Genomic DNA, 20,643 nt, shown 5'->3' on the forward strand with positions numbered 1-20,643 from the left:
ATCACATGAATGACTACCGCACGTCTAAAAATTACACTTTAAGTGACCTGAGGGAAATGAAAAAATATATACACAGTAGGACATTTCAGATAGGTATGATTTCTCTATTCTTTTGAAATTATCTGATTCTGATAATGCAAGAACAGATCAGTTTCTGTGAAAGCAGGAGAGAATTTTAATGAGCGTGCATAATGTAACACTTGAAAAATGAGTCAATGCTGATTTATACTGGCTCTGAATTTTACAACAGTTGCAAAGGGAAGCCTTTTTGTGGTTCCTAACATGTAGCAGTCTGCAGTGAGACTACAGTTACCCTTTTCTGAGGACAAGACAAACCAGGCTTTCCAGGGGTTGCTGTTCCATGTCTCTCCCCTGGTAGAAATGAATGTTCAAACTGAAAAGCTAGTTGCAACTGTGAAATCCAAGAAGCCCACAGGACACCTTTGCAATTGCAAAGTGATCAACACTGACATATAGATGGCAAAGGGGAGTGAAAACATGGTATTTCCGTCCTACTTTCACACACACAACCACTTTCATAATTTGCAAATTTTATAGAACTCCAAAACAGAAGACCCCGAAGGTCAGGTTATGAATTCAGGTTATTCAAACTTTCACTGCTTTAGTGCAACAAGGATTAATAACAGTTTCAAATTCAGAAGTTAGTCTGAACTGCAGAAAAGTCCAAAAAGAAAAATTTTGGTTGAAACAAAAATACTCCACATCAGCATTTATTCTGAAATGCAATTTTGCTGTTTCCCTCTCACTTTTTAAGTTGTTATTACTTAGTACATTCTGGAATTCAGCTGCCTTCCAAAAACAAAAGAAGCAAGCAAAACCAAAAAACCAACCTAGCACAGTTTTGGGAGACAAGTTCATTTTCCACCTCAAATACCCAATTTACTCTAAGTTCACCCACTGCAAATGGATAGGCAGAAGCAGTGAGCTCCTGACACTGGAGTCTGCAGTATCTCAGCTGTGCTTTGTACTGCAACCTGTAACTTTTATCCCACCTCAGGAAAGCCCCCTAGGGACACCCGCAGAAATTGTGCAGATAAGCCAGGGATGAGAGCAGTAGGAAGGCCATTTGTTTCATGTTAGACCACCTGAGATCAAGTGCTTAAAGACATGGCTGGAGGAAGAGAGCGCAAACATCATGACTAATGACCCACGTTGTGGTAATAACACCTGTAGGCCCTAAGCTGATATCTGAATCCACTATAAAAATACAGTACATCAAAAACACCGAATGAAAACACAAGGTGATAGAAATTAACTAAATGTAATCAACACATGGATCCAAACAGAAGCAGGACCACTGGACTGTACTGCATTAACAAAGCCAGTGACTGTGATATCTTTATGGTGGCATTTCACAATTATGTCTAAAGAGCTTATCTGATAGAGAGGAACACAGCAACCAGGAAATTGCAACGTGCTCCCTCCTTCCATTAAAAACGGTGATGTGTTTGGAAATATCCTAATATGGTGGGAAGCAAGCGATGGCATCCCTGCTTGCTATCACAAGGAGGCATTCAGCAGCTGGGTAACAGGAGCAGGAGAGCACCTTGAAAACTGGAAGCAAGTAGGCTGTGTTCGATGGGGCAGCAAAGTCAGAAAGCAATGGACAAACAGAAGGTTAACGCAGCTGGAAGAGGCAGCAAGGGAGATTCTTCCTGCAAATGATATATTTAGACATAAGAGGAACAGGACCACACTATGACAACCCAAAAAGGAAAAGACCGCAGCAGCTAAGTAGTGTTGATGTGAGTTTCAAGTTATGAAACTCGCAGTTATAAGAATGATGATCAGGTCTTATGCATATATGAAGAAGTGGTAATATTCTTTCAAAAATATGCCAATCCTAATTAACTTGTTGGTTACAATATGGCCACAAAAGCATCTTTCTTTTTTTTCTTCTTCTTCTTTTCTTCCCCCCTTTTTTTGAACAAGCAAACAAAAGGCACAGACACACGATTTATACTTACGGAAGGTACCTGTCCCAGCCTATTGAAGGGGCGTTGGAATAATATGATTTTTAAGGTCCCTTCCAACCCAACCCATTTGATGATTCTATGATCTCTTCAGATAATGAAAATTAAGTTTTTATGTTTCTCAAAGTAATTCTTAGATAATTCCATTTCTGACTTACAAATACGTAGGAAAGAAACTCAAAAGAATAATCCTCAGAGTAATTTATTCTTTTCCCCACAGACCAATGTCAAAATCTAAGGACAACAAGAATCTAAGGCTCTGTTTCCATTACGAAGCAAACCATCAGAAAACATTTTGAAGAGGTATCAGTGAGATCAGTTTTTCTTTAATGTGGGGAAAGGTTTGCCAAAAGCACTGTAGCTCCTCAGAGAGCTAAGATGACATTGAGGACAATGGATTAACACACTTAGTGCAGCACGCTCTGACTCCAAACACTTCTTCCTCCCTCCTCTCCACTTTTAAATGCTTCTCATCTGAAGAAAGCAAAAAGGTCACTTTCTAGGCTTTCCGATTTCTCCCAAAGACTGAATTAAAAGGATAAGCCCCTTTAAATACTCATTTCTTTTTGTTTTATGACAGTGAAAAGGATTAAGCAAAATCTACCAGAAACTTTCCAAAGACAATTGTGCTATTACACATGGTCTACGACATTATTCTTTCAAATGGGGCTCCTGAGCAACCCGTTATGAACCAATGCAGAGATCAAGGCAGACAGACAGACAAGAAATTCTGTGTATATTGTGAATATTTTGAAGCTCTTGAAGATCTGTATGATTTGCTGCACACTTTACCTCGTCTTTGTAACACCCACTGGTGACTTTCTCATATAGCTGAATCAGTATTGGTTTTCTGGGGTCAGTGAACATATATTGATTTATACTATGAGAATCTATTTACCGTTTCCAAGGGCCGTCCACTAGATTTCTTCCTAAGTTTATGAAATATTTTTAGGTTTTACTCTGTACACGAGCACTTACACAGAAGCAAAGGGAGATGAGTTAGAACAACCAGCAAACGGTATACTTTTAAAGGGGGCAACAACTGCAAGCAGTTACCATTAGCATGAACAAAATTATGATTAGAGCTACAGAGCTTTAACTGATTAAGGGATTTGGAATTCAAACTCTGAGAGAGAGAGTTTCATTTGAAGAGATTCAAACTAAAAAAGAGATCAATGATCAAAGCAATCTAGACTGCACCCCTCACACCCTCCATCTCCCCCGTATTAAGGAAACATGCAGATAAGCGCTTATAATCAACAATCTGGATTAATTAATCATAATGATCAGTAACAGCTCCATCAGGATTAATTGTACTGTAACAAACAGAAGTGAATTACCTCGTCTTCGCCCATAACTCCTCGCTGCATGTAAACAAAGGACAAATTGTAAAATGTCAAACAACTGTGTTATGCCCACATATGAAAATATTTATCATACAAAAAACGATGTGGGTGAGCAATAAATAAAAATATGCATTGGTATTTGCCACTGCTAATTGTAGATTAGACTGCAAATAAACTGAAGTCTTACTTAAATATCCCACTATTTTACTACTCAACTGATGTTAGCAGCAGCTGTAAGGAATATACTATAAAACACAGCAATATCATTGCACAAATGTTAATTATTCAATGTGCCTTTATACTTGATCTTAACTTCATGTTAATTACAGAAGCATAAAATGTAGTAACTTTAAAATTCATCTCCACAAACGCAATTTGCATCTTAGAAAAGTGTCTCATTATTACGCAGGGCACTGCAACTGAAAAAAGGAAAATATTACTTTAAAAAGCATGTAGCCAGCATTAAATTAATCACAGAAACATTCTGGTCCATGGAACAGTTTGTACAGTCCTTTGCAGTGACAATGCAAATGCTATAAGCCATGACCTTCCTTTTTCATGAAAAGACCTAGCAGAAAATTAACCGCAAGGTTTTGTTTGAAACAAAAGACTCCTTGTGGTAGCAAACAAAATCAGGGCGCAAGTCACAAGAAATGGCATTGTATCACAAATACTGCACAAAGGCAAAGCAACAATTTCTGACAGACTGCAAGCAAATCCAAGATTTTCCTAACTTCTGAGTTTTGCAAGATTCTTAAAGGGATCTTACTCACAGCTACAGTTCAGCAGACTGCACTGACTGCTCCTCAGCCTGAAGGCTGGGCAACTAAAAATAGGCAGATTACTAATACAAAAACTATCAAGCTATGTGTAATTTTTAGTTACGTTTCCACAAAGTATTTTCAATTCCTGTTTCTCAGACTTCATATCTGAGAAAGATTACTTTAATCATTATAGCACTGTAGTTAAATATCCACACAGATCACTATAAACCATGTTACCGTGACATTCATGAACAAAGATTACTGTGTCCCCCCATTAATTTTATTTTTATTTTACTAGGACTCCATGCACAGATCTCTCCTAAAATGCAACTTTGGTTGTGAGACACTGATACACATGCAGTCTCACAAAGTCAATGATTCGTGAAGTAAATTCACTGTTCCATTTCCATATTGTTGAATACTTATATGCTGGTATTTACCATTTGCATGGGGATTTTTCAAAATTTTTAGTAAGTTTATATATATTTTTTATTCTCTTTATTTTTTCCTACTAGGAATTCAGTGGACTGCTTATGGAATTCTGAGAATCTCTCTTGTATTTTTCTCCCTTAATACTTTTGATTTCTTACACAACATTAAGTATATTCCTATCCAACTTGCACTGAACTTGCTTTCTAATTTATTTTCTTCCACCTGAAAGAATCGCTGTGGATTAGAACAGTCTTTTGCTTAGTTTTTCATACCCTTCAACTTTTCACTAGTGATCCAAAACCAGAAATCCCAGTTTCAACAAGACTGGAAACACCTGAATTCAGATTTCCCATATGAAAATAGCATCCACAAAAGGCAACATATTCTTCAACAGAGGATGCGATTAGTTCTCTTATCAGTCGATGCAGCATAAGGAGACTAATGTCTAACTTCAGACTTGTTTTCATCTGAAGGCAGGCACTGACAAGAGAGCAGCTCTGCTACTGCTGCAGCGTGGAGGGATCTTTCCTGACTCTTGGACACAGTGACTCACAGGCAGCATTAGCAGCTGTGTCACCAAGCCCTTGTCTAACACCCTATGCTCTTCTCTCCCCCCAATAAAACCAGAGTAATCAGGGAAAATTCAAGTGCATCACACCCACAGTAATGACTGCAATGTCATGTTCTCTCTCCGAGAATACTAAACGAATGCATACTAATAAAGCACTTCTAGCGCAAGCCATAGTGATTTTTCTTCTTTTCCACCAGATCTGCTCCTTTTTGCCAACAAAACCAGCTCAGCTATTTTCTTATATATTCATAGTTAAGGCAATCTGATAGACAAAAAAATATTTTGTTACAGAACACCTGAACTATTTTTCTTTGTGTGTTTTAAAATATCAGTAAATTTAGGGATAAACACAGCAGGGCTATTAAAATGCTAAAAACCCCTCCACAATGCAATTCTGCCTAAAAGGATATTTGTTGCAATATAAACAGAAATTACAATGACACACCAAAGTGTGTAGTCTGTATATTCTTTGCTTAGGGAAAAACAATGATAGCAGAGAAAATAGAAAAATAATTGTATTTGATGTTGTCACATTATTTACTTTACCCATATGGCAAACCCCTTTCTCCTACTATTTACCTGGTTTGCCCATTTAGACTGTAAACTAGTTTGGGCAGGGATTTTCTGTCACTGAGTCTATAAAGTCTGGAAAACTTTGCTCCCATTCTCAGACGATCTGTAGGCACTGCTGCAATAAATGTGACCACTGATATCAACCCCTATGGTTTTGCAACTCGTTATTTTTGATTATTTTTATCCAGAGTTTATGACCACAGTGGACAAGCTGCTTTAATAACAACAACTACAAAGCCTTGAAGGTTACAGGCTCTCATCAGACTGCTTCCCAAATCACTACAAATATGGTATTGAACTAAACGTATCCCTTTTGTAACTTCAGTATTTTGATCTCCCCACATACGTATTTCTATAGTACTGTCTTTCAAAGGCTAAATATTGCTTCTGGAAACAGTCTCACTAAAACAAACTTTTAGTATAAGGTGAGCAATGAGATATTCTTTTAGATTCAAACTAGATTATATCAGAAATATTTTTCTCTATTTATTAAAATACCATGCACATACTGTATGCCCTTCAGAGCATACATGCTTATATGTGGTGTGTATAACTATATATATAGTGTATAACTCAATATATACACATTATATATATTTAGAGATATAAATATAGTTTTATATGTATTTAATATATGCATTTAATATATACACATTTACATAATTAGTGCCTGTGTTTAGAGAAATAAATAGTTGCAGGGGAGATAGCCCTTTGGGGAAGGCCCGTCACTTGTAGTTATACTTGATTTATGACAGCAAAAAAATGAGATTACACTTCCTTCCTTCCTGAACTTGTTCAAAGAGTAAGTCATACAGAAATAATTTTGTATCCTCTACTCTGTAAAGGCAGATAGCCTAATTAACCAAAAACTTTGAAAGATTTCATGTAAGTGAGAAAGTGCAAGAGAGACACTCAGAAAACATGGATTAGGTAGCACATGCAAGAAGGATTATATGTCCAATGAAAATGGGGTCCAATAACCCTGCAACCTTCCAATGTTAGGTGCTGTAGCTACAACAAAAACATTCCCTCTTCTTGTAGATAAAAACTACAAGGTACTCTTTAGTGCTTCTATATCCCTTACGTTGCATACTAGTAAGTCTAGAAACTGTCAAAAAAAATCAACACCACCTTTCTGCAACTTAAATCAGCTCAGAGATAAAAAAATATGGCAGACAGAAGTAAACACTTTTTCCGCCTTTATATTTATATGGTCTTGATGTCAGATACTTTTGCAAAATTGTGAGCGGTGCTATCGCGCAGATAGTCAATGTATCATTTCTGTTTTATTCGGACATGTATTTGAATTACCCTCCAGAGATCAAATATGCACTTATTTCAGTAACTGAAACTGCTGAGCTGAACTAAAAATATTTATGTTGTATAACAAAAAAAAGACCTACTAGACCAACTTCCTACATTTAAATACAACTCTGAAGTTTATAATATCAACTAAGATAAAATACCATTTGTCCTTAACAGTCCTGATTTACATGAGCAGATGGGGGACACTGAAGAAATGAAGCCTTTTTTTGTTAATACTTATTTGTCATTTAAAGAAACCGATCAATAATTATGGCTGAGATTTTTCAAGAGTATTGGGTAAAGGAGGTAGGTGCTTAATTCCCACTATGTTCTATCGCATTTGGGTGCCTAAATTCTATTCAGGTTCCTTTAGGTTTTAAGGCTGAAAGAGTTCATGATGACCACTCAAGTTTGGCATGCATGACAGACCACAGAATCTTATGCAGCGATTCCTATATTAGGAAGTTCAGTAACTTCTCTTTGAAGCAGAACACCTTTCTTAAAAGCACAACCAACTATAAGTATCTCTAAGTGATGGCAAGTCTAACGCTCCCTTCCTAAACTGACTGAATGGTGAATTATAGTAGGTTTCAATAGTCATTAAAAAAACAACTCAATGCACTAAAACGATAAAGGTGAGAACCCTATAATAGGGAAAAACACCCTACATCCTAACAAATTGGACTTTTGCATTATTAGTTGATACAGAAAAACTGTAAGACAGAGTTGACAATTAAAGATGTACTCAAGTGAAACCATTCCACGGTATCTTTCCTTGACTTTTGAGGGAGGTCATTGAAAATCCATTTTTTTAGTTTTTACATTTTTATACAGCTTGAGCTGTAACAGATATATAATTATCAGATATATAATTTATTAAAACATAAATCAGCTTTCCTTTGGTTCATTTCGTTATTTCAAATAATGAGACCTGTAAATATTAATATTAGGTACAGTTCAGTAAGTACGTGTTAAATGAGCTGGAAAATTATCTATCACTTAAGAAGACAAAAACTAGCTAAAAATCAGTTTTATCTAGAAGTGTTTAGTCTTAAGAGGGTTGAGGAATTCCAGCCTGGCTCATGTCAGAACCTTACAGGGATCCAGAGATACAAGTCTACTAAAATGGAGTCTACTAAAATCCACTGAGGGTTACAATCTGCTGTTAGCTCACACGAAGATGGGTCCCACATCTTTAAAATGTTACTGCTTTGCTTTTATGAAGGGCTGATATTGCTGCTCCTCCTGGTAGTAAGTACAACTCTAAATGAGAAAATAAGGGATAAATACAAATCTATGGATTATCAGTTCTCCTCTTCTGTATTCCTCCCTCCAAGGCACCAGTTGAGGGGATACTGTGAAACATTTCTTTGAATCCTCTTCAGCAGAGGAAACTGAAGTCTGCAAGCTTTTCAACAAGTGTTCAAGCTGTGATTCTCCTTACCACACATTTGGAGAAAGCCCTTCACTTCTTGCAAAGAAAGACAAGTTGTGACAGAGTCTGAAGCAGCTGTGGCTTCCCAGAAGCCGTTCTTAGTGTTTCTGTTTTCTAGCTGCAAGTAGCTCCAGTTTAGAAGCTCCAACTTCAGGTGGCCCCCACCAGTATACATGATTGCACTCAGACTCTCCACGTGCATTACAGAGAGCTTCGGTGTCCAAAACAGGGCTCTGAATCAAATTCTACAGGGCATACCTAAAAATTAGGCTTTGCAGCACCTGCCTTTTAGATAGTCAAATTGTTATTTTTATCTCACTTACTGAAGGTTGTTTGTAGTATTGCAGCTTTTAAAAAGGACAGCACTTTCACTGAGTGCTACCTTCCAAACAGCTGTGGAAACCCCACCAGCATTAATAACAAACCAAGGTATTCTTTAGTACATATTCTACCTCTGTGGTAGGCTTTTCAGGTTAGTCTATCACCATAGAGACACATTTTTCCAATGTCACCAATAAAAGCAACAACCTTTTTTCCCAGATAGTGTAACAACACTTCCCACTTATTCTTCTAGCATGCAGTACTACAAAAAGAGCTCACCATCCTAAGCATTAAAGCAAACAAATTTTAAAATGTTTCTTGCTTTGAAATATTTCAGCTGCTCATAAGACTGCTCAATATTAATACCTTCCCACCTAATGTTTTATTATAAATCAGCAGGTAATCACAACAGAACAGATACCACCCAAGAAAACCAGCTTGTAGGATAGGCTGTAGAGTTGCAGTTAAATACAGAAAGTTAGTTGTTGTAAATGTCCTAACATCAAGCACATCTACATTCAACCTAATTTCCAACCAGAAATCAGGAATATGGATTGTGTGGGCTAAGCATGAACTTTATTTCAGTAGTAAATAGCTATTTTTACTTTCCAAGGTACTCCATTATCTTAACTATCCAATAAAAAAGGACCTGATTCTTCAAATGTCCACTGTGCGAGACTTATTTTTAGTGGACAGACAGCCAAATAGGAATATCCTTAAAATTTTAAACATTTACTCACAGTGTCACATAACGGAAATTATTTTTTTGTTTGTTTTACAATTTATACCCAATCGCACAAGTGTAAGTGACTCTGCAGAAGGGTAAGGCAACAAGAACAAAAAAGAGCTCCACAGACCCACAAACCTGAAGTAACTATTCTGTTTGTACTTTTTTATAATTAGGTCTTTACTGGTAACATTTAGACTCATCGTTATCCAATAATTAGAAGTCAATGACAAAAATGTAGTTGCTTTGTGTACAACAGATTCCACTTTTTCTTATCTAGTGAAGCTATGGTATTACAGCTCTAATTTTTCCCTATGTAGAAAACATTTGTGTGCAAAACCCCTGATTTATTATTGACTTAGATGGATTACCAAGCTCTGCTTCCTTCTTTAGCCTTGAACAAAGGCTAAAGTTCATGCCTTCACTGAGTAGCAGATGTTCATGAAGTTTGACCTACTGGGAGAGGAACGTGAACATGAACTCTAACTTCAGCATATTTTGCAGTTAGAAACTTATTTGACAAAGCCAGTTCCAAAAAACCACACACAAGTAAAATATTATTTCACAAAAGTGTAATAAAAAATATATAGTTCACCATTTTATCTACACAAGATAGAAAAGCATGCATTTCTGGCCTTCTTATTTTTCTCATTCATGTCTGAGTATAATAGTTTTTTTAGCAGAGCTTTGGAGAATGTTATGCTCATGAGCTTAAGAACAAAAAAGAATAGTACATCTTTTAAGTATTTCAGATTTCAAATAAGCTAGAAATAATGAAAGGCTGTTGCAAGATTAGCTCTTGCCATTCAGCTCTGAAAAATGGAAAGCACTAGTCCCATTAATGTTGAAGACTAGAGGCAAGTAATTCAATAACAATGTAATAGTACAATTTTATACTAACATGTCAGATTTAAACTAAGCTAGAGATAATTAGGAACTGTTATAAGATTAGCACTTACCATTTAACATCAGAAGATTGTCAGTCCCTGGATGTGGATAACTCAAGCGACCTTAAAAGAAAACAAAAAAACACAAAGAATAAAACAAAACAAATGCAAAAGTTTTAGTTATTACACTAGAAAATAATAACAAAAAAGAAATGAAATGAAAAAATCACTTCTTAGAATTTAAATATAAACTCTATTTCCAGTTTGCCTATGGAAATAAAGAGCTAATATTTAACTCCAAGCACATTAACCAACAATACCCTTGACCCAAGTTAAAGCTGACAAGAACAGACTTCTTAACCTTAATTCTCTGGTCATAAGATCTGCAATGTGCTTTGGGATCAGCTCCAATAGGATAAAGCCACTTTTTGTTTCATGACACCCAGAAATAGTGCTGACTGCTTTAGTCTTCTCTTTCATAGCGATTGTGAATAACTGTACTATGCACATTGCTTAACAGAGTGTCATTTCTGTGCTTTAGGGCCTCTCTGCTGAATCAGTGTAAGAAAAAACATGTCAACAGGAATTAATATTAAGGCATTAAAATTTATTAGCCAATGTTGCATGTAGTATTTTTAGTAGGTCTGGGAAATCTAGAGTACTGGTTTATCTACAAAATTAAGAAATTTAAAGAATATGATACATCACGTTTTATCGCAGACAAACACCTATTGAATAAATATTACATGAAAAAGCTCATATCCTGACATGGAACTTTTCAAGTGTTGCCTTTTACTACATTGGTGGCATGTTTTACTTCAATAGCTAAACGACTGGTTTAAAATGCATAGCTGAAGTGCCTCTTCACTACAAATTCCTTTTTATTAAAGGAGACTTTTTCTGTTTACAGGAAGCTGCAAACATACCAGTAGTGCACACTGACCTAGAGAAAAAATTTCAATAGCTGCTGTGTTTAGAAGCGTGCTTTAATGTGCAAAAAACTACATTTCCATATATCTTGTTATTACAACATACTTGCTTATTTATAATCCTTCAGCTTGTATAACAAACATACTGAAACAAACATTTAAATCTTTTGGAGGAAACTAGAATGTTTGCTGAGACAAGAATAAAGGCTGAAAGCAAAGCATGTTGAGAACTGACACAGATTTAAAGGGGAATATAGATGCAGATGGCTTGTAAGATGCAAGTAAATATTAGTAAGACACTGCAGATAGTCATATGCTAATAAGGCTCAGGCTTTCTGTAAAGAAACAGGAAAAAAAGAAAATAAAAACCAAAGCAGCAATCCATATATTAAAGTTGTCTAACAACTCCCATCATATATATATATTTTTTTTTTTTACTCTTGCTGAACCCATGTGTTTAGCAGCAAGACTGGAAATTTCTCAAAATAGCAGTTCTGTGTCTAAAAGGACACACCTTTAGGGTTAAATAAAAACTCCTTTTGCAGAAAATATTTAAGTAATAGTACATAATTCCCTGCAGGAATCAAACAGGAGAATTTTCTACCAAAAACTACAGAAAAAAAAAATAACTCTTACACTCAAAACAGCAAGATTTAAAAAAAAAAGAAAACGTTTTATACAGCCAGATACTATTTCTCTTCCAACAGATCTTATTATTAGAATGGATGGTATTTGTGCAGCTGAAAATTAGGTAGGAACTCTGCCTATTTTTTTAGGATTTGGAAAGGGCAGATGAATCCAACTGAAAGAACTGTTACTGTCTTCTCTAAATTTTACAGAACTTTTAAAACGACTCAGGTAAGATATTAAAAAATCATTGCAGGAGCCTTTGTCTTCATTTTCTTTAACTTCAGGATGCCCAGTTTTATAAAACAATCCAATTTTTCTCTCATGGTAAGCATTTACAGCTACTCCTAATGTTTCTTGGAAAAATAAATATTCTGCCCTTGTAGAAATGAATTCTAGTACAAGAAGGAAGAAATTAAGGCGGCGGCATCCTTAAACTGCAATCTGGGAGCTGCCACTGGTTTGCTCAGCCTGGTTTTTAAGAGGTCATTTTGCTTCTCCTCTCAGTTGGTCCATGAAAGTAATACTCATTTGCCTAACAGCCAAGGATTTTACAGGATTATTTATTGTCACCATCCTGTGTATATACGGTGCTATAGAAATAATTGCAACACCGTGAGCTGCTTCTTGCAGAACGGAGTGATTTATCTTGAATAACGACAGAAATTGTGAGAAATGATCATCTCAGCTTGGATCTCCTTGAGACTCTGGTGACGATCTTTGTCTCTAAATTTTGTTCTTTTTTTTCATCTAGTAAAGGGGACAAAAGATACCTGTTGTAATTACTGCAGAAAAAGAGTTCAGATTTAAGTCCTATCATGACAGAGGACCCCTCTGATGTCAGCACCTAGGGGAAATCTGCTTTAGAAGATAGGGGATTCCAGGTTTAAAAATGGTATTTTTGCATTTTCACCTTTTTTTCCCCCCACTCTCTCTAGCTCCATGAATAAGCTGCACATGAAACATAAGGCACAAAGCCGAAAAAGTTGAAATAATAAAGCACTTCTCAAGAAGTCGCGAGGACGGAGCTGCGCTAAGGAGCGCTCTCTGCCTGAATCCACTGGGCCTGGGACTCTGGTGTCAAACCGACGCACCACACAAACACAGAGACCTCCTCTTGCTGTTATGAAGAAGAATTTGCTAGCTCAGATAACGATTTGAGGGTTAGAAGAGGAAAATTAGTAACCTTTTTGGTCTTACTCGAAAGGTTTTTTCAATGAAATCACATTTTGTGATTTAACTGTAGTTATGTCATTCTAGTGATCCTAAAATTTGTATTGACTACCTTGTCTAGCACTTGGGCTGTACAATCTTAAAAAAAATTAACATAGAAGATTTGCTTACTTTTTCAAAATATAACTACTGCTAACTTTGTTTCTTAGACCTCAGAATAATCTGAGGTGGCAAAATGCAGCGTTTCTATGGAGTGCACCTGAATTTAATGATATAAATAAATTTGTAAAACTTCATGTGTGGAATGAGGTGTAAGATCAATCTTATACAGAGTTCAGAGAACTCAAATCTGTTTAAAAAGTGTAAAATGGATGTATACAGTATTAAACTTCATGTAAAATAGCAGCACATAAAATACAAAGAACAAAGGAGTGCCATCTTATACCAATTCACTTTGCTTCTATCGTGGTTTTTTTCCTATTCAGCTCTTTCTATTGCTTGTTGTTCAATGCCTTTAAAAATATGTACCAGTTTAACAACTGCCCTCATCACAAACCCCAGCTATTCTCATTTTACTTCAGTGTCAGTAATCTAGATTTGTGAAAACTGTTCGATACTTACACTAGTTACTCCAGTGGTCTCTGCTTGCTTAAAAAATAATTTGAATAACATGTAAAGATGCTATACTAGCTTAAAAATAACTACAAGTTAATTACAGAATATCTACTATTTAAATAATAGATGCACTTAATTCCTGAGAAATGAAAAGCAATCACTTCACTGGCTGTCTACAGAACTAAATTCTGCAGCATCCAAAATTAGCACCACACTGTTGGTGCTACTTGGAAAAAATAGGATGGCTGATATTCCAGTACTGTACCATAAAGTATCATACTACAGAAATTTTCTCTGGGAAAGCCTGAGTCTAGCAACTTCAGCACGTTACCATTCATTATTCTCACGTATCACGGCTAAATTCAAAATAGCACCGCTGTGGAGAAGCAGGTATGTCTGACATTTCTTATGTAACTGGTGTTCTGTGAATTTAATCCCCTCTTCCGCATCTAAATGTGATCAGTGTTAACGCAACTGGCTGGTGCGTATTTCTGACAACATGTTCTTGCGTAAGGGAAGAAAAATAAAAAGCTTGTAAATAAATTTTGGTGGGCCAGCTTAACAACTACACCCACTCAGAAGTCTTGAAAATCCAAATGATGAGGAAAGAGTAAGAAATTTAGTTACATTTCTGTAATCTTTTGTTGTTAATATTGGCAGTGAAAATTAAAATACTGATTTCCTTTATAAACCTCTTCTGAGCATCCGGGCATAGTTCTGCTTACTCACTTTTCGTTTTAGGGCAAATTCATATCTAGTATTGGACATGCATGCTTTCGATTCCTATTTAATTCAATTGTTTCAGGAATCCCCAAATATTAAAACATTTGGGACAGATTTAAACCTATAACGACCACTTTAAATATTGCTGACTCAGTTTCACGTTTGATGTTTCATTGTCTGCTCCCACCTTTTTTTTCCTCGTTGTTTTTAAAGTCTTAAATAATTGAATGAAGAGACTGAGAATCCCAAATTCCTTTCCCACCTTTTTTTTTTTTTTCCACTAGATCTCCTGATTAAAAGAGAAAGAGCTTCCAAGTTAAGCTTTTTCCCAGACTACGTAACAGACGGCAAATGGCTGAGGACTGCAGCAGTTTCAGAAAGCTCAGTTTTTGATTCGGTGTAGTTAAGACAACAGCACAAAACCATGTTTGGACAACACCTAGTTACAGAAAGCCTAGATACTACACTTTCACATGCTTGTGTAAGAATTATGTAAGCTTTAATGAGGCCAAATGCGTTGTCTACAATACATCTGTTTAGGCAAATGAGTCTATCAGGCTCAAATAGGAATATTTTTTTTCTCACAAACAGTTTCTAAGAAAGAAACCTACAGAAAACATTCTTTATTAGATTCTTTTTACTAGAATTTCAAGCCTTTTATATGACAAAAAGTGAAGTCTTTCCTTCCTTGCTCTTTTGTTCAGCCTTAGAAACTCTTTTCTGAACACAATTTGAATTACTCTAGGAAGCAACTGCATAATTTTAAATGTTACTGCTTCCTAACAAAATATAAAACAAATTCATTTGAAAACAAAAACTCATGTCCAAAGGAAGAAAATGTTTTCTACCGTGCTGTTCAGTCACCATCACCTTTTTTTATACTTCACTGGGCATGCTCTGGCAGGTTGCTTTTAAAAGAAACATGCAGAACACCTGAAAAGCTTAACTAAACTAACTGAATAGGAAAATAAAAATAGGAAAGAGCAACATAAAGGCTTCTAGGTGCATCATGTTATTCTTCCCCAACAGGTAAGCCAAACATTAATGTTTTACTTTTATTATATTATTACTAGCTATACAGAAAAAGGTATTTTTGTAGCTTTCCTAAAAAAAGCTTTTTTCTCCCCTCACAAAAAAGCATGAAGAGAAATTGGACTCGTTTTTCCTATATACTTTGTACTCCTTGTTACTCCTACTAGCATAGGTACGACTAATTCAAGTTCTGTATTGTCTTATATATAGCTCGCAGAGCTATAGGAGAGCTGATTAGGAAAAACAAAACAATTGTAAATTGAGAAAAGCATCAACACTCTTGCTTTACACAAGAGAAACCATTAAATTACATGGAAATCATCATCATCTTTACTAGAACCATGCTTCTAGTAGATAATAAATCCCATTAATTCATCTGCTTCTCAATTTGAACACATTCTATGAAAAATGTAACCTGTTCTTTTACATTTTTTTCCATAATCTCTTTAAGTGCAAATGTTTTGGCTTTCTTGCTTCTGAAACATCTAGAACTCAAGTTTGCTACATCTTGACATCAGGAAGGACTCGTATTTGGGGGAAAATAGTTTAAAGAAAAAAAGAAGTACACGAGTGTTATGTCTGAAAAATAACTACACAACTAATATTCCAATATTTTTGTCTAGCCTCCAATATTTTAAGGGTTAATAAAAAAATTAAAAAGGTATTTAGGAACAATGGTGTAAAACCAAATTAATTTATTTTAACCTTTACTATTTTTAACTTCCGTTTGTATTGTATTGATTGGAAAAGGCCATGTTAAATATATTTTTATAAAATGGATTTTGAGAAAACAGCATGGGGAAGATTAGTTTTAGTACGATCAGGATTTGTGCTGCAATCACTAGTGAATTCAAGTACACCTCTACCTTGAAAAACTGTCTTACTGAATGCTAAAAATCACTTCTTTCTTTTGATCTCTTCTGTAGTTATGACTAAACTTAGTCTAAGTGAAGCTGAAACTATACATCTATAAACAACTTTTGGCAGGCATAAATTTAGCTTTCAGTGAATCATATTTGAAATAAAGGTTTTTCAAGTTCATGAAAGCAAAAATTGTGAAATCTGACTTCCTTCTAAAATGAGTCTTCAAATGCAAAACTTAAAGCTGTGAGCTAGTACACACAGTGTCTGTTCTGCATTGTGCAAAATCTGAGACAAGATGCTTAGTCATACTCCAGATATTGTAAGCAGCTAAATCTGAAACACGTGCTTAAAATTCCAGGGACTTTCATTTTACTGCTGTGGTCAGATATAAAAGATGCATTGTCTTAGTGTGCTTAGATTTAGTTAAAAACTTGCCATAAAAATATTCTCTAGTTATAAAAATATTCTTCAGTTACAGCAAAGCATGTCATACATTAATAAGAATAAAAAGTAAGAGCTAGTTATATTCTTAGTCCTGAGCATTATGCAAGCAGGTTCTTACGTAAGTGTCAGATTTGCTGTGGTGAAAAGAAAACCCAGAGGGACTGAAATAACAAAATTAGCGTTTCACAGTTTGTAGAAGAAAAAAGTTAAACTTGTTAGGAAGTTACAAAAATGCCAACTAATGGTGACTAAACAGGAGAGGGATAGGGAGGAACTGAAAAGCTATTCTTGGATGTGTTCTCTGCTTCCCACTGTCAGTCAGTAAATTCAATAAGGAACATTTCTCTTGTCTTTTTGCTAATAGTGTAGCCTTTTCAATTGAAATAATAACTTCCAAAGGAAATAAAAAAGATCTTCAACAACCTACTTAAATAACAGCACACGATTATTCCATTTAAATTCAGTTGGTGCCTGCATTGTTCTCTGGCACTCAAACAAAAAAAAAAAGAATTTCCTTTGAATTCATCACTATCTATGGCTTCCATCTGTTTTAGTTCAAACATAAAACTTAGCAGAATTTTCACTGCGATGGTGAAACTGTTAAAAAAAAGGAAAGTCTTGTCAACTGCAGACTGAAACCATACACTCACGTCCCTAGAATGCACAGAATAACTATGGAACCTTTACTGAGTTTTTCAAAAATGTCTATATATGGACATATTTGACTTCATCTTAAAGCTTTGTCTTGTCTTATTCTCACTGAAAAATTATTATTGGAAAGATATAGTTTTCATGTAGTGTATCGTAACAAAATATGATGAGATTAATAAAAATAGGTCATTTCTGTGTTTGCTATGCCTCTGAAAACTCTTCTGCATTATAAAACCAAAATGAAGACAGCGAGATGGTGGGGAAACAAAGGAACCGCTTCCATTTGTCATGTCAGTGTGCACGCAAGTGAAGAAACTGACTGGTTTTCAGGAATGTGAGAGATGTCACTGGCAGTATATTATGACAGAGGATCTGCATTCTCTAATTTTAAGCCTAACGATAGCTTTACCTTTTAATATCTATCCTGATCGTAGACTTACTAGCCTTCAGATAACCAAAGTAATATTAGTCACCACCTGAGTGTGGCAAATTGAAGAAACAATGCTTTGAAACAGGGATGAGCTAACTAGTTACCTTGTCTTTGATGACATGCACTTGCTTTTAGTTCATAGCAGTTACCACCAGGCTAACGTTCACAGGTTTTCACCTCTGTGCGTTACTTAGTAATGTATTGTTAACACGTAGAATAGACAGAAACTGAATTTACTAGTGGACTTCAATGATAAAATTGTTAAAACTGCAATTCACTTTCTGTTGATATTATGAAACAAGAAGTCAGATTAAAGAACACCTATGAAAATTTAATTTCAGCTGCCAATCTAACGAGGAGGAAAAATTAACTGGCTAAGCAGATGTTACCTACTTACTGATCTTTGCAGAAATTTTTAGTTTGGAGAAAAAAACACACAAAACAACCTTTTTGCTTTACAATGTAAATCATACTATTACAGGCTATCTAAATACTCCCGATCTTCCAACTGATTATAAACATTTTTAGAAAAATGAGCAGACTAACAAAGTGTCTTCCACATCAGAAGAGCACAGGCCCTTATGCGCTAATGTAGTATATATTAAGCTTAGAAGTCTCTAGAAATGGAGAATGGATGGGAGTAAGTAACTATAAAAATGTGATTTTCTTTGGATTGTTTTAATACTGAGACATAATTCTGCATAGCAATCCTGACATATTTGGTAGTTTTAAAGCTAGATTGTGTTAGTCCAGTTATAATACCACAAATAAAGTACCATTTGATCAGGCCAAATAAAATGGCTTCGGTTCCCTGCCACAAGATTCAATGGTAAAATCCACCTGAGAGTAAGTATGGAAAAACAGAATTCCAATGACTTACTGCACAGTGAAAAGAGGAATTAAAACTGAAGTCCACAAATATTTGCTATTTCAACAGAGCCCAGAAGGGTAAGAGGAACCCGCCTGCTAAAGCCAAGTGTACTTCTGGACTTCTTCAGACTAACAGAAAATGGACATCTATATGCAGTTATCCTCCATGGGCTTTAATAAATATATTTGAAAGGACAAAAAATGACTTTATCAGTGGACTTGATTTTCTTACCAACTTCCACTGCAAAGAAAGAGATTAAAAAAAAAGTGGATTAAAAAAAACGTTTTGACTCCCCTCCCACCTTCTCTTGGCTAGCTCCAACAGATCAGTGTGTCTTTACAAACTGAGGCAGAACTTCCTGCAGCAGAAAAGTCAATTTCAAATAAATCTAACTATGAATTTATTGGGCAGAGGAAGAAATACCTGTGAAGATACTAAAGCTTAAGTTTAAGTTTTAATCAACTGTATACCAATGTTTTCAGTAAAATACAGATCGAGATTGACCTTTTGTACGAGTTAATAATTCATTTGCTATTTTAATATGAACCTAGAATCTAAATTAGCAATAAGTGTTAATTCAAATATGCAGAATGGATGACCCTTTTTTCTTTATTTAGCATAATAACATACCTTTAAGTGGATCATGCTCTGCTCTCATAATGTCAATAAGGGAGTTTTCCAAAGAGTGCATATTCAGACTGTCATACATTCTATTTCGATCCTAAAAGAGAACAAAATCCTTAGTATTGGAATACAAATTCTGTACTTTTTAACAGGAAACTTGATAGAAGACATAGGCGCCTGGCTAAAGGCTGCATACTCAGATACTCCGGAGATGGTCAGTAATACAAGAGCTTAAGATATTTTAATTTATTAACAGTAAGTTTAATAGCATCCAAATATAAAACTAGAGATGCACTACAAAGAACTCTTCTGTATATGCGGATGTATATGTATATTCTATATATCTCTATAATAACCTGTTTCCTTTAGAGGATCTGCTTGAATCAGTTTTAAAGATCCACAGCAGAACTCAACATTCGGTTGTTTAATGAGCTCCTCCAGCCATTAGTCTCCTTCAATTTAATCTCATGCAGAAGTTAAATAGTGAGTAGGCTGGGGAACTACAGGAAGAGAAGAACAGTCACCTCATATGAAAGAAAGCATTTTCTTGGTGCTTTGCTAAGTGTCTCGCCTAGGCACTCAGTCCCCTGCTGAGACTGCACTCCCTGGTTTCTGGGTCATTAATTTGAGACCGTTTGCATAAAGACTTGAGTTTCAAATGGTCAACACTAAATGGTTAAAGGTTGCAAAATTAAAGTTAAGCTGTGAAAGAAAATGTCACAAAGCTTACTAACAGATTATCAACCTTACAGAGAACATTTTTGCAAGTAGAGATTAAAAAAAAGTTACCATAACGCCTTACAAATATTTTCACTGAAGATAATAGAAGCTATTGTAATAAATTATAAATGTTTTCACCAGTTTTATGCTTAAGACATTTTCTCCTGCGTTTTCTATTGCACCCAAGTTGTACAGACAGAAAAAAAAAAAGATTACTTGAAACTTCTTTGGCCTTTCTGGAATACCTTCAGAGACTGAAAATAGTTTGTGTAAAACCTTAATCTCCTCTACTTGCAAGGCTTTCTGGATGGACTGTATCACACTAAAGGCACGATTACAGGATTTTATTATTATCTCCTCTCTGGTTGCACTGTAGTAACTCAGCAGTAGGATGAAATACATCACACCCATCCCATGACCATTAAAATTCATTAAAGCTGCAGCCAGTACATACATAATGGGACAGCAGTTTTCCAACCCACACCTCCCATGCCAGTCCAGCCGAACAGAGATTAGTTTCAAACTACATCCTACAGCAAGCAAGTACTCCTCACGTTTGGGTTATGAAAAAGCAAGCTTTGAAAG

At 35.5% G+C, this 20,643-nt stretch overlaps 1 protein-coding gene across 2 annotated transcripts in view; it reads right to left on the reverse strand.

Annotated features, from left to right (window-relative positions):
- CPEB2 (cytoplasmic polyadenylation element binding protein 2) overlaps nucleotides 1–20,643 on the reverse strand; it is a 53,789-nt gene that overhangs the window by 19,585 nt on the left and 13,561 nt on the right. Inside the window, exons 3-5 of one of the 2 annotated variants that reach the window (XM_083833803.1) lie at nucleotides 19,345–19,435; nucleotides 10,428–10,478; nucleotides 3,335–3,358 (exon numbers count right to left, since the gene is read on the reverse strand). In XM_083833803.1, the coding sequence (XP_083689929.1) occupies nucleotides 3,335–3,358; nucleotides 10,428–10,478; nucleotides 19,345–19,435 (166 nt within the window). The remainder of the gene's footprint in view (nucleotides 1–3,334; nucleotides 3,359–10,427; nucleotides 10,479–19,344; nucleotides 19,436–20,643) is intronic. The other variant, XM_083833804.1, reaches the window with a different exon arrangement.

Source organism: Anser anser, assembly GCF_964211835.1.
Source record: "Anser anser genome assembly, chromosome: 4".
NCBI lineage: Eukaryota > Metazoa > Chordata > Aves > Anseriformes > Anatidae > Anser > Anser anser.